The 16,412-nt window shown below is 33.3% G+C and overlaps 1 protein-coding gene across 1 annotated transcript in view; it reads right to left on the bottom strand.

Moving 5' to 3' along the window:
• The window catches only part of LOC137398670 (uncharacterized), a 32,598-nt gene that overhangs the window by 8,265 nt on the left and 7,921 nt on the right, over window positions 1-16,412 (bottom strand). Inside the window, exons 5-11 of the mRNA XM_068084853.1 lie at window positions 16,051-16,261; window positions 13,731-13,930; window positions 11,577-11,642; window positions 8,547-8,643; window positions 2,424-2,575; window positions 1,923-2,012; window positions 41-167 (exon numbers count right to left, since the gene is read on the bottom strand). Coding sequence (XP_067940954.1) covers window positions 41-167; window positions 1,923-2,012; window positions 2,424-2,575; window positions 8,547-8,643; window positions 11,577-11,642; window positions 13,731-13,930; window positions 16,051-16,261 — 943 coding nt within the window. The remainder of the gene's footprint in view (window positions 1-40; window positions 168-1,922; window positions 2,013-2,423; window positions 2,576-8,546; window positions 8,644-11,576; window positions 11,643-13,730; window positions 13,931-16,050; window positions 16,262-16,412) is intronic.

The following is a 16,412-nucleotide window of genomic DNA, read 5'->3' as shown; positions in this document are numbered from 1 at the left end:
ATAAAACATGAGACCAAAAGCATCACAATATATGTATTACCCGTTGAAGCCGCTAGAAGTGGGTGAAAGGCATGACATATGACAGTCTCTTGACAAGGAAGGCAGGTGCCATTGAGATTGCATAAACCAGGCTCGATGCAAAGCCCTGTGTGTACCACTGGAAGTATCTAAGGAAGAATAAGACAGCATTTACAAACATATGGTTAGTCAGTTGTCTGATCCTGATGTGTCAGACAACTGAGGTCAACAGCTCAACAGAGAATTACAAGTAGCAGTCTATAAACTTGAAACTACGATGGTCTTCTGCTACACTCAAAATGGTAAGAATCCATATTGTTGATTAATGAATTGACCTTACACAAATAGGTTTAACAAAGAACATACATGAAATTTCAGAAGATGTTATCCAAAATTATCAGTATTTTGCTATTATTTGGGGTTTTTTATTCATTATTTGGGTTTTTTTAAGTTTGATGTTCTGACTTTCAGGATGTTTCAAAAACCAAATCAACAAAACTTGATCGCAAGTAAAGCGTGTTAACAATGTTAACGATGTCAACTTAAACAAGGCCAACTTAAAATTGTAAACAATGTCAACAGTGTTAACTATGTTAGCATTGTTAACAATGTCAACATTTTTAACAATGTTAATTATGTTAAAATTGCTAACAATGTTAACAACTTTACCATTGTTAACAATGTTAAAGTTATTATCAAAGTATTGATCTTTTCTCTTTTTACATTTTCTGTTCTCTAATGTGGCCTGAAGTATAGTATGATTTACTAAGCTAATTTTCTTTCGTCTTTGTATATGTTCCTGTTTTAATGGCCACATGTTTTAATGGCTACATGGTTTAATGGCCACATGGTTTAATGGCCACATGTTTTAATGGCCTCATGGTTTAATGGCCACATGGTTTAATGGCCACATGGTTTAATGGCCACATGGTTTAATAGCCACATGGTTTAATGGCCACATGGTTTAATGGCCACATGGTTTAATGGCCACATGGTTTAATGGCCACATGGTTTAATGGCCACATGGTTTAATGGCCACATGGTTTAATGGCCACATGGTTTAATAGCCACATGGTTTAATGGCCACATGGTTTAATGGCCACATGGTTTAATGGCCACATGGTTTAATGGCCACATGGTTTAATAGCCACATGGTTTAATGGCCACATGTTTTAATGGCTACATGGTTTAATGGCCACATGGTTTAATGGCCACATGTTTTAATGGCCTCATGGTTTAATGGCCACATGGTTTAATGGCCACATGGTTTAATGGCCACATGGTTTAATAGCCACATGGTTTAATGGCCACATGGTTTAATGGCCTCATGGTTTAATGGCCACATGGTTTAATGGCCACATGGTTTAATGGCCACATGGTTTAATGGCCACATGGTTTAATGGCCACATGGTTTAATAGCCACATGGTTTAATGGCCACATGGTTTAATGGCCACATGGTTTAATGGCCACATGGTTTAATGGCCACATGGTTTAATAGCCACATGGTTTAATGGCCACATGGTTTAATGGCCACATGGTTTAATGGCCACATGGTTTAATAGCCACATGGTTTAATAGCCACATGGTTTAATGGCCACATGGTTTAATGGCCACATGGTTTAATAGCCACATGGTTTAATGGCCACATGGTTTAATAGCCACATGGTTTAATGGCCACATGGTTTAATGGCCACATGGTTTAATGGCCACATGGTTTAATAGCCACATGGTTTAATGGCCACATGGTTTAATAGCCACATGGTTTAAGGGTTTTTGTTTGGCTGACCAGTATACCAGTAATACCAGTTTACTGACTACAAAGAAAGCGGATTGCTAATATGAGTGGCTGACAAAAGAAGCAGAAGGTTGGTTAAACAGAGCGGCTGAAGGTATAAAAGCAAACCTTTGCTTCCAGTTCCTCCAGCGCATCTAGACCATCTATCACTAGCCTGTGTTTATAAACATGCCAATCGTCCTGCGCCTCTGGCTCTACCTAAATTGGAAAGATACAGTATCAAGTTCGTGCTAAATGAAAACAATAAAGTTGTAATGCATAAAGTTTCAATTTTATACTAGAATTACTCAAAAATTCTGTATAAAAATCGTAAGAGTTACTTAGCTCTGGTGGTTTTCACCACAGAAATCTTAAAAGAAAGTCATATTGTCATATTGTTATAAGAGTGCCCTAACTTTGTACACTTGAATTCTGGTAGATGTAAAATGGTTGACCTCCAAACACCTTGCTTCTACTGATCTGTGCTCATGACTCCTCTGCTACCTTATATTTCTTACATGAAGACATCGAGCAAAACCATTTTTCTAAATGCACCTAAGCAGCAACAACATAAAGAAATTGACCAAGCAAATAAAATATATCTTGTACATTTACAAAATTAATGCTTACAGCGTCTTTCCGAAGTACTCCTTTATCGCCTTCAGACAATGTGATCTCATATTTGATTATGTAGAGGTAAGAAGGAGCAACCTCAAAGCTGACTTCCACTGTATTTTCTGACATTGCAAGACTCAGGTTTACAGTGGGCTGATATTCATAGCCTAAAATCAGTTTAGTAGTAACATGGCTCTGATGTTCCTAACTACAAACATTAGTGAGAATAACGTAGTAGACTTATTGGTAATAAAGGTATATACATTATATATATATATATATATATATATATATATATATATACATATATATATATATATATATATATATACATATATACATATATACATATATACATATATACATATATACATATATACATATATACATATATATATATATATATATATATATATATATATATATATACAGTCAAACATGGATAACTCGAACTTCAAGGGACCGAGCAAAAGTGTTCGAATTATCAGAGCATTCAAGTTATCAGAGGACTATCACAAGTCCATATATTTACTTATTTATTAGTAGATACATGTACATATACAAACTATAATATAAATCAAAAGCACAAATGGCTTGTTTCAAATTAAATGCTTCTAATGTAAAGTTTAAAACGTTTTCATGAAAAAGTATAGAGATTTTTCTATCACTTGAGATTGGTTTGTTCTTTGAGGTGATGTTATTGCCAGGACGTTTTTCAGATTGACATTGGCAAAACTTGATCGTTGTTGAAATGCTCAAAAGAAAAGACATTTTTTTCTTTTGGGGCTTTACCCACGATCAATTTTGCCGTTTTTTCTTGAAGTTTATGCAGATTACCTTACTTTACCTGGGATTCGTTAAGAGCAACACTCCGAGGCAGTTCAATTAGAAGTTTTACGAGGTTTTACGGTACATTCTATATCACTCACGCTTTTTTAATAGATACTTATTGAATGTACACACGTATTCTGTGTTTAGGTCAAACGATGAATAGTTTTTTGTAGCTCAGACAACGTTAAAGTTTAATTACAACAATTTTTAAAACGTTTTAAACATTCAACATTCCGACGTTGATTCAACACGGAATCAACGTCGGAAAACCATTCATCACGGGCTAGCCGAGTCACGCACTCAAGGATTTTCGCCACGCACATACAAAACAAAAACAACATGCGATTTTTGTTTTGTATGTGCGTGGCGAAAATCCTTGCGCGCGTGACCCGGCTAGCCCGTGCTACTCATCGTATAGCAGTATAAATCAAATTTCACCAAACCTTTAGAAAAGTCGTTGACAAAAATATTTTGCCGATGGTGGTAATAACGACGCTTATGAATTACGAAAAGATGAAGTTTACCTCTATGGCTTTGAATAAAGTGATTTTCTAAAGCGATAACAACCGTTTCGGTAGTCGTTGGGCAAAAAAACAGTTCGAATTAACAGTGTTGAGTTCGAGTTATCTATAGCAATTTATCATTACGTGGGAACGGACCGAAGGAAATGTTCGAATTAACCATGTGTTCGAGCTATCCGTGGACGAGTTATCCATGTTTGACTGTATATATATAAATATATATATATATATATATGTATATATATATATATGTATATATATGTATGTATATATATGTATATATATATATATATATATATATATATATATATATATAAACATGAAAACCTTCAATAAACTACATCTCACTGAAGACAAATCAATCTTAGAAAATATGAATAACGATTCGAAAAGACACCACAATGACACAATAAAGTGGACTGAGGAAGCCATCAAAGAAACAGATATAGCAACTCGGAAACTGCTGACCATGCATGAAGCACTCCACCCAAAATCTGATACTACTAGATTGTATCTTGATAGGAAAGATGGCGATAGGGAACTCAAAAGTGTACAGCAGACAGTGAAAGAGGAGGAGCAAAGCATCAAAGCATATGCAGCCTCCATGGCCATCTCAGATAAGTTGCTAGCTGAATTTCAATCAGCTGCTCTTACAACGGACCTACGCCTGATGATGAGGAAATTGACTGGCACACGAAACCTCTTCATGGTGCTTACCGCCAACAAATATGTAAGGTTGGCGATCTTCACCAGACATATATGTGGCTGAACAAAGGAAATCTAACGGCTAATACAGAGTCGCTAATCATAGCAGCCCAGGAGCAAGTGCTCCCAACAAAGCAACTCCAAACCGAAATCTATCACACTAGAGACGATCCTAGATGCAGACTGTGCAAAGATGTTCCTGAGACCATCCAACACATCATCAGTGAATGCAAGCAGCTAGCAGAAAATGCATACACTGAGCGACATAATCATTTCGCAGGTGTTGTGTATAGAAGTCTATGTGATGAGTATGGCCTTAATAAACCACAACACTGGTGGGAAGCTCCTGGTAAGGTCAATGAAAATGACCGCGCTAAGATCCTCTGGGACTTTTACATCCGAACTGACAAGCATGTCCTCGCAAATCAACCAGATATAGTGGTGGTAGACAAGGATAACAAGAGGGCTACTATAATAGATATACATGTAGCAGTACCCAATGACTACAATATAGCTAGCAAAAAAAAGAAAGGCTAGAGAAATATCTTCCTCTTGGAGAAGAGATCGAAAAATGCTGGAATGTAAGAACAACTGTAATCCCAGTAGCCATTGGGGCACTGGGCGCAATAAAACCGGCGCATAAAATGTGGCTTGCCCAAATGCCAACAGCAATCAATTCAGGTGAGTTGCAGAAAAGTGCGCTATTGGGAACAGCTAAGATCTTGAGGCGAGTGCTCAAACTCCCAGGTCTCTGGTAGGAGACCCGAGTTAGAGCAGAATTTACCACCCATACGGGCTATCTGGGGTGAGGAAACAATTTTATATATACATTGTATATATATATATATATATATATATATATATATATATATATATATATATATATATGTAGTATGTACATGCACTAGAGGAATGCTTGGCATTGCACGGATATTACTAGAAATTCCACTGTCAAACAGCCCACGACCAAAGTAATAATGGAAAAAAGAAAGGGTACTGTTGATTGTTGAAAAGGTAGTTCTCAGTAGGAATTGACAGAGTATAGTGTAAATGAGACTTGTTTGAGATGATATAAAATAAATTTGTTAATTTAAGTAATTGGTTAATTGTTGATATTACAATATCTGTTATAAGTAGGCTATACAGTATATGTTAAATGTCGCGCAGCTTAGTCTCCTCTCTTTTGCGTTGTAAGATTTGGTCATTGATAGCTAATCGAGTGATGCGCTACCTAGCGAAGTTGTTAACAAGTAAGTCATTGATGTTTTGAACTCGAGAGAGAGCAACAAACGATATTCCAGCGGTCACTCCGTGGTGGCCTATATCAATGACAGCTTTAGCCGTGGTAGGACCTTGACTCTTGTGTATTGTCAAACCCCATGCTAGATCGAGAGGAATGCCTAGTCATAAAGGGGCATTGTAGTTCGGCCCTAGCTTGTACATAAGTTGTAAAGAATTTCGGCTAGCGTTTTAAATAGTTCAATGAAATCTTTGGTGATTGGACAAAAAAACATAGGCTGATAAACTGTGTACCACAATTTCATACCTGTAAATCGGTCTACGCCTCAAATGGTCTACGTTTATTACAGAAACCTTCGAATAAATTCAATTACAAGTAAACTAGGCCATAGACTGGTGAAATTAGCAAAGTTTTCTTGTGAAATGCGCACTGCTAAATAGTTCTACTATCTGTCGCACGGCTTTATTGGCGTTTTAATTTTCGGTCTTAACTTTAATTAAACCGAGTTTTTCAAGCATTTTGTGGCAATTTTCGTCCAAATAAATCTGTCTATTTGTGTAAAATCCGATCAGATGGGTAAGTTTTAAGATAATAACGACGGTTTACAAAGACTTGGTAACATATTTAAATAGGTTTGTATGTGTTTTGTATCGTTATTATACTTTAATGACTCTACAAAACGATGGTTGAATTTGTTGATGAAATTTTGATACAAGGGTTCGTCTCATTGTTGACGAATATTTTTCGGGAGTTGTGTGCACATGTGCATTTATAATAAATCTCCTAACCAATTGCTTCGCTCTGTTTGGTCGTGGGAAAATCAGCTTATAAACAATACCACTTGCCTTCAGCCTGGCACATTGCCAATGGCTGATTTAAGAAAGCTAGTTATTTATAGCTCTTACTAATACATAAAATGACGTTGCACTGTGATGGAGAGCGGTAGAGTATTGTTGCCCACATAGCAATATATATCACCTAATGAATCCATCAATCTTGCGTAACTAAATTGTTAGGAAATTTGCCTGGTGAATGGGATGCTGCAAGACCAAATTTTCTGCGACACGGACTCTCCATTCCTACATTTTACTAGCTACAGTTGGACATACTGAACTACACAAAGATACACACACGAACTTTGAGATATATATATATATATATATATATATATATATATATTATATATAATATTAATCATGTATCCTATAATAAATGTAAGTATTTGTTTGTCTGTCACGTGTCCAGTTTATAGCGCTTGAACTACCAGAAGCAATATAATAGAAGCAAGCCTGTACCACTATAAGAAAAATACATGCTTAGACTTTCCAAACCAACTTGCAATCCAGTTTACCAATACAGATCATGATGTGTAACAATTTGTGTAACAATTTTGTGTAACAAAAATGTGTAACAGATGTGTAACGATTTACATGACTGCATGGTTTAGCGACAGTGCGCTTAGCTTAACATCTGTGCATCTTCTTTTTAATTCCCAGATGGAAGGATGGACACGGCTCTTATTATAGCAAAGATTAAAACCGGCCTGAATTTTAGCTTAAGTTACTAGCTTAAGTTACTAGCTTAAGTTACTAGCTTAAGTTACTAGCTTAAGTTACTAGCTTAAGTTACTAGCTTAAGTTACTAGCTTAAGTTACTAGCTTAAGTTACTAGCTTAAGTTACTAGCTTAAGTTACTAGCTTAAGTTACTAGCTTAAGTTACTAGCTTAAGTTACTAGCTTAAGTTACTAGCTTAAGTTACTAGCTTAAGTTACTAGCTTAAGTTACTAGCTTAAGTTACTAGCTTAAGTTACTAGCTTAAGTTACTAGCTTAAGTTACTAGCTTAAGTTACTAGCTTAAGTTACTAGCTTAAGTTACTAGCTTAAGTTACTAGCTTAAGTTACTAGCTTAAATTATTTAAACTCAATTGGTAAAATAACTTAGCCAATGGCAACTACATTACCTGTCACCGTTTATAAGCTGTTTTAAATCTTAAACAAATGTTTAGCATAAGGAATAAAAAATGTTTTTCAACAAACTGTTTCAGCTCTGCTTTGAGCTTTAAAATATTTGAATTATGCATTGGCCAGACAAACACAGAAATAAACAAATGCCTTCATTTAAAAGTTAGAATGGTAAATGTTGTATTTGCTGATTCAAAATAAATTTTCTGTGCAACAACCCATTTTATTACCCGTGCAATGTCGGGCATTCAGCTAGTATAATAATACACATATAATTGGACACTTAACATATATATGCACAAATGTATATGTATATATGTTTGTACATATATATGTTAAGTTATATATATAAAATATACTAAGAACTGAAAACTTTTAAAACATTTTACTTCTTAAGGTTTCGTGGTTGTTACCATTCATCAGGTAAAATTAAAATTTTCATTCAGGTAAAATTAGATTTTAATTTTACCTGATGAATGGTAACAATCATGAAACTTTAAGTAGTAAAATGTTTTAAAAGTTTTCAGTTCTTAATATATTTTATATAAATGCTCTATTTTAATATTGAGCACTCTCTTCTAGTGAACTGCAACCTTCTGCTTCATCAGTATATATATATATATATATATATATATATATATATATATATATATATATATATATATATATATATATATATATATATATATATATATCTGAATATATATATATATATGTAAGCTTTTGTAAGTACTAAACACCACGAGTTGTTGAATGGGAAACGAATGATTAACTTGAAATTTTAAGGAAACAACAAAATACAATTATTCATAGGATTTGCAAACAGAAAAGTATCAATTTATACACTTACATCTCAACATAGCAAAGGGATGAACTCACCAGACACTGTGATAAAGAAACCGCTTAGTTGATGTGCATCGACATCGTCTTGACAGAATAGACCGAAGCACCTCAGATCTTCTATGTACGGTCTCACCTACAATAGACACCTTCTGCACTTAACTGATATAGGCATAACTACATGAGCTAGTACAGCTGATCACCACTTCATAAAATTAAGAAATTTGTTATTTATTTAATACATTAAATATATTAAGAAATTTATCAATTAGTTAGAAAGAACAGCCGATATATTAAAGAAATGTAGTTCCAGTGAAAATGAAGTCACAAAAGCACATATTTTTCTGTAACATTTTTCAAAGTGACATCTTTTTATTCAAAGTTCCTCTATTCGTCTGTTCGTCTGTTTGTCTGTTTATTTGTTTGTCTATGAGCTATAGTTTAATGTTGCCCTTTGTAGCCTTAGTTTTTTATTTAGCATTCATTTAAGCAACTTCAGTCTATATAATGATAGTTCTCTGTGTAATGATTTTACATTTAAACTAAAAACTCCCCTGTCATACAGCCCACGACCAAAATGATAATGTAAAAAAGGGTACTGCTGGTTGTTGAAAAAGTAGTGACAAAAGGTCAGAATTCTACAAAAGTAGAATTCTTTAGTAGATGTTGTAGGCTTCGCCTACAACATCTACTAAAGAATTATTTGAATCAGATGAGTTGTTATTATTTTGAGTAGCGTATTGTTGAACATTAGCATTTGATGTTGATGGTTGTTGTGAAGACCTTCTATTTCTTCTCCTCCATAATAATTGGGAGACACGTGGACGACTTAATAGTTATACTATCTGTCGCACGGCCTTATTGGCGTTTTGTTGGTCGGTCTTAATTATGAATAAAAAAGGTGTCTCAAGTTTCTATTTCGATTTTAGGCCGAATTAATCTGTCTATTTATGTATCATCTGATCAGATTGGTTAGTTTTAGAATTTTGCGGCAACCTTTCAAAGACTTGGTAACATATTTAAATAGGTTTATATGTGTTTTGTATTATTATACCTGAACAACTCTACACAAAAATGGTTAAATTTGTTGAAGAAATTTTGGTACAAGGGTTTGGTAACGCTGTTAACTGATAATTTTTCAAGAGTTGTGCGCACATATGCATTTATCATAAACTTCCCAAACCAATCTCTTCGCTCGTGTTTGGTTGTGGGAATATCTCAATGGAGGTCAGCACAATACATCCGTGTTTATGAGTAAAGACAAAAGTGTCATAATGTCTCAAAAATAATTACTTAATAAAATGTACCTATATGTCAGACCTATATACTATATGTACTATATGTACTATATGTACTATATGTACCTATATGTCAGACCTATATACACTATATGTACTATATGTACTATATGTACCTATATGTCAGACCTATATACACTATATGTACTATATGTACTATACGTACTATACGTACTATACGTACTATACGTACTATACGTACTATACGTACTATACGTACTATACGTACTATACGTACTATACGTACTATACGTACTATACGTACTATACGTACTATACGTACTATACGTACTATACGTACTATACGTACTATACGTACTATACGTACTATACGTACTATACGTACTATACGTACTATACGTACTATACGTACTATACGTACTATACGTACTATACGTACTATACGTACTATACGTACTATACGTACTATACGTACTATACGTACTATACGTACTATACGTACTATACGTACTATACGTACTATACGTACTATACGTACTATACGTACTATACGTACTATACGTACTATACGTACTATACGTACTATACGTACTATACGTACTATACGTACTATACGTACTATACGTACTATACGTACTATACGTACTATACGTACTATACGTACTATACGTACTATATGTACCTATATACTAGAGCCGTACTTACATAATTACATGCTACTGGAACAGATTACAAGTTTTATGATAAACACAGAAGGTAACGAGCAAACTGTGAATGTGGAACTCAAAATGCTCCGGCAGTGATATACGAGGTCTGATATTTCCCAGCCAACGCTGCAATGGGTTTTCCCAGCCAACGCTGCAATGGGTTTTTTCATCGTGCAAATATGCACGAGTATGCAACTCTATTCCGGAAATTTTTGAGTCAGACCTCGCATTTCTCGAATAAATTTTTTACGCTTTCATGCAGCATAAACCTGTAGGTGTATGACTCATTAATAACAGACTTTTTATTGCAATAAATTTACTGGGAGTTTTTTGTAAAAAGTTTCTGCAAACAGCAATTTTTGCTTAAAAATGAACTTAAACAAATTTATCTTTATCAAAAAATATCAGCGTTTTTTTTTGTTATTTGCAAGAATAATCTTAGTTTTGATGTTTGAAGTGATCTGATTGCCAGGATATTTTTAGGCTAAAATCAATAAAACTTAATCATGATTAATACACTCAGAATAAAATCTTTCAAAATGATGTCACTAGTTGTTATTGATTAGTTGATTATTGTTAGTTGTTACTGATGTTGTTATTGTTACAATAGTTATTATTATTATTATTATTTTTGAAGGCGTTTCTATTCTGTTGGTCTTTTTGCAATTATATATAGATGTGATAATCGCTCTTTTGATTATTCTGAGCATCTTAATTGCAATCAAGTTTATCAATTCTAACCTTGAAACATCCTAACAATCAGATCACCTCAAACATCTAAAACAATCGTAAGTGATAGAAAAATTCCAATACTTTCTGATAAAATCTACAAAAATATTTTGCAAATTTGTTTTCAAAAAGAGTTAGAGTCACATCTGAGATATTGTGTTCAGTGTGGTAAGTTATAACGCATTTAGAGTGCCTCAGAGCAGTTATTCAAAAACGGAAATTTTAACCTGCTGGTTTTTTTAATATTTTTTTGGCTAAGTCAGAGTACAACACCCATATTTGATAAGTCAATGTGAAATATTGCATCGCTGTTCTCCATATTTCCTAACTGCTTTATGTGATATACTTTGACAACATTGTTTATTCACACTCACCTCAATGCGGTATTGCGAAGGCACAAGTTTTGTGAATGTCACTTCAATGTATTCGGCTGGCATGTTCTACAAAACATCAGATAAAATGGAAATTACTTATGCTGCCATTTGAACATAGATAAATTGGAATTAAAAATAGTCAGTTGACCATTCTTGTTTCTAAAGTTGCTGATGACAGCAGAAAGAAAGTGTGGCAGGGTGTGGATTATGCTATACATCAAGCAAACTAGACTAGGCTTTGGGCTTTCAAAAACTACCACTAAGTATACCACTCTCAAACACCTTACTAAATTATATTATAGAACAGAGTTAGGCAAAAGAGCTTTTTCTTTCAATACGCTTAATTTTGTCTACTATTTCATGTTTTTTGTTTCATGGTCTATTTTGCTCTAAACAGCCTTGACCAGTGTAAATAAAGGTGATATCTATTTATTCATTTATTTATCTATCTATCCGTCTCTCTATATATATGTCTCTCTATCTATCTGTCTACGTACCTATCTACCTTCCTATCTATATCTCTATCTATCTCTCTATCTATCCAGCTATCTGTCTATCTATCTGTCTATCTGTTTATCTGTTTTTCTGTCTATCTCTCTGTATATCTATCTATTTGTCTATCTATCTGTCTATCTATCTATTTGTCTATCTCTCTGTATATCTATCTATTTGTCTATCTATCTATTTGTCTATCTATTTGTCTATCTATCTATCTATCTATTTGTCTATCTATCTGTCTATCTATCTATATCTCTATCTATCTCTCTATCTATCCAGCTATCTGTCTATCTATCTGTCTATCTGTTTATCTGTTTTTCTGTCTATCTCTCTGTATATCTATCTATTTGTCTATCTATCTGTCTATCTATTTGTCTATCTATCTGTCTATCTATTTGTCTATCTATTTGTCTATCTATCTAACCCTCTATCCCTAGTATTCGTATTATTGAGCTTACTAATAAAAACTGTGAGAGCAAGCTTTAGCGACGTATGATGCGTGATGCGTATATTTAACCCAGATAATGACTATTTGCCCAAGGGATACATTTTATCCCCTGTAGCTTAGTGGGTTAACTAGTCTTGTTTTTTTGTAAATGGGAGGCTCCGAGATCGTATCCTGAGCGATGCGGATTTTCAAGTGCTAGATCTATTTCACCGTAACTGAACACAAGGATGAAAACAATAAGGACCAACAAAGCAACCCTGAGATTTATATATGTAAATATATTTATTAATATATATAGTTATTATATCATTATTATACTTATATCAATTTTATTTATATATCTATATATATTTATGTATATATACAGATTAAATATATAATAAATTTATATATATATATATATATGTATATATATTTATATATAAATTATTTATTTATATATATGTATATATATTTATATATAAATATCTATATATAGGCCTAAAAGTATATATAGGCCTAAAAGTAATGTATATATATATTTATATATATATAGATTACGGAATAACATGAATGACATTGTGACTAGACCAGAGCAGATCAATTAATACTCACTTTATCTTTCATATATAAGAGAAGATATACAAGTAAAACTTGTTGCTAAAAGTTTTTAATGAATATCATCTTAAGTTTTTGTTCTATAAATATAATTCCCCTTTTTGTGGTTTACGTCTTTCGAAGAAAATATTTTTAGACTTTCAATTTCATATGCTCATGAAGTGTGCATCTAGAATTAATATATATGGTAATATATATGTAGAGGTACACATATGGCAATGGAAATTTGTTTCATAAGACTAAATTTACTATTTGCAAAAATTCGTGGAGATCGAGATACATGAGGAGCTAGATGTAGCAGCCTCATTTGGGAATGTATCTTGAGGTCTTTGTCAACACGCAATGTTTGCAGGTTAAGATAATTGACTTCTTGCTGTATAATTGAATGATCGACGAACTCTAGGGATATTGTTATTAGAATTGTCCACCATTTTCATCCAATCAATAGAGCAAATGCTGTGCCAAAAGTTGTTTATATTTATAGTGGTAGGTAGTATACCTAGACATCAACTGAGCATTTCAGCTACTGAGCACATGTACAACTACTTCTATGCATTTTGACAGCTGAGTATCTGATGTTACTCAGATCATTTTTGTCTTTCACTACTTACGAGGAGAGTTTCATACGGATCAACAGCAAAACCATTGATGTCGAATACGGAAGTTCTATCTGTGTGGCTAAGAATGATTCTAAACTTTGTGAAGTTGTATAACATGCTAACATCAGCATCATATCCAGGATGTTTGATCAAAACTGTGGCAGTGTAAGGGAGACTCCATTCAGCCTTTGATCCATTTACGTTAAAGCGGTCTGCAGAAGATAGAACTGCTTATAGCAAACACATCACATAGCTCTATACTACAGACTGTTTAAACTCTGTTTGATGTACTTTTCTATCTCAGGTATGTTACTAGATAGGTCAATGAGAAGTTGATTACTATACCGACCGAAGCTATGTTAGTGTATAGGACAATGAGAGGTTACGTTACTATATAGGTCAATGAGAAGTTTGGTTAATATATGGGTTAATGAGAAGCCATTACTATTTTGGACAAGCTTATATACTATATAAGCAAAACAATATGCTTTTCAATTTGTCTTTAAACAATTTTTTTGAGTGTGATTGTGTGCATGCTAGCATATCACAAGTTTGATATACATGTATGCAGAAATCTTCATTCTAGTTTGCCAGCATAAAAGCTTGCATTTTTTTTAGAAAGTTGATCAACCTCCAATAAAAATGGTGACTGATCCCTGCTAATTTGTTTCCCCGTCAGTAAATTCATGAGCATTGTTGGGATTGTGTTTAAGAACTAGCTCTATTGCAATCGTGTCCCAATTTCCCTTTTCAACCTTTTCAATGTTGTGTGAGCTCACACAACATTGAAGTGTGATTATGGTAATTTAATTATACACATTAATAATTGCATTAAAATACTGATTAAATCATAAATTGGCAATTTAATTTAAAATATTAATTTTATGAAATTAGAATTGTACGTTAAATTTTAAATTTAATACAAACTTAATTTGCATTAATTTTTCATTAAATTAATTCAAAATTTAATTCAAAGTTTTTAGGTATGACAATTTGATATTTAATGACTAATCCAATTTTTCTCAAAAATAATTTAATAGTTCAATTATTAATGTAATTTTTCTTTATAACACGTTTTTTTGATGTAGTAAGTAATTTAGCTTTTAAAAAAGTAATTCATTAATTCAATTAGTAATGCATTTATTTGACAAAGTAATTTGGTTATTTAATGCATAATTCCATCTTTTTCAAAAATTAGTTTAAAAGTTCAATTATTAATTAATTTATTTGTGAAGCCAACTTATTAATGTAATGCTTAATTTGAGTTACACTAAAGTTTGTTTGCTAATTAAATTATTAATGTAATACAATACAGAAATTACTTAAAATAGTTATTAATACAAATTTAATTAATTAATACAAATTTTAATGACCAGGTAATTATTAATCCAATTTAATAGCATTTTTAGGTATTACCCTGAACCCGCATTTGATCTATGAAATGAATTAGATGAAACAGTTTGTCTTCATAATAATCTTTTCTCCAAAGCACGAGGAGTTTGACACACGGAACCAATACTAAAAAAATTTAACTTTGTGTGTGCAAGTTTGACTTGTTTCCACTCTTTATTACAGCTGCAATAGAGAGTGGAAACAAATCAAGTGAGACTGAGAGAGTTTAACGCAGTAATAAGGTTTCATCTATCAAATCCCAGTCAAAGAGATGCAAATGTAGGTAACTGCGTATCGAGACAACTGTTCCAGAGAAATAGCCTCCTGATAATTGCTCTATAAGACAATGGCCCTCTCCTAAATAAGAAAGTTTAAAAAGACTTGTTATTAAGATTTGTGTTCCAGAATAGCAAACATCGCAGAAAGGACTTTGAAAGCCGCCACGTGTCAAACTTTCTGAGATACAAGCCATACAATTTAGAGTTCTAGTTTAAAATAGGTGAAAGTCAGTTCTTTTTGTTTCATGAACACGCAACCTTCATAAATCTGCTTCGTTTTACAACATTCACGTTCAACAAACTCCTTGATGGCTGATCATCGTGTGGGCGGATACCAAATTAGTGGCTATTAACAAATAGAGGGCTTATAACTTTCTTTTTATTTTAAAGTATTAATGTACTTCGAAGAAAAAAGTTTGAAATTTATAATTGAGGATGAGACCAGTTGTCTAGTTGGCAGGGCTCCTATGGGACAAATGTCCTACAATGCAATGCCTGTGAGAAACTGTCAGGAGGCAGTTGTCCTACAAGGGCAATTTTCGAGGGCAATTGAATATCCAATATTGGCAACTGAATAGCTGAGAATAGGCAACTTTTCAAGTAACTAAATATTCCAGAGTTACTCACCAACAAGCGCATTTAGAGAACATAGAGTTACTCACCTACAGGGTTACCATAAGTAGTGAACTCTGACACAGTCATCGAAGGAGCATAGAGAGATGGCTCGACAGGCACGGATATAATTTGGACATCAATGTGAGTGTTGTATAAAGGAATACTCTGCTCTAAATAAGTGAATGTGTAGCGGCTGATGGTCTCTCCGACTACTTCATCAACAAGAGAAATATTGAAATATCGACAGAGTATCAGCTCCTGTGAGGTAATAGAGAAAAATGGTGAGGTTCCTGTCAGCAAGTAGCTAACTATAGCATGTTCATCCCTAATCAAACATACTTTTATTAATTACTAGCTGCGCCTTCCGGCGTTTTCTAGGTATTAAAAATCAGTTTATAAACAATTACAA

This window comes from Watersipora subatra, chromosome 6 (assembly GCF_963576615.1).
Source record: "Watersipora subatra chromosome 6, tzWatSuba1.1, whole genome shotgun sequence".
Lineage (NCBI taxonomy): Eukaryota > Metazoa > Bryozoa > Gymnolaemata > Cheilostomatida > Watersiporidae > Watersipora > Watersipora subatra.
Note: the sequence above shows the minus strand (reverse complement) of the source record. Positions and strands in the feature narration are given on the sequence as shown.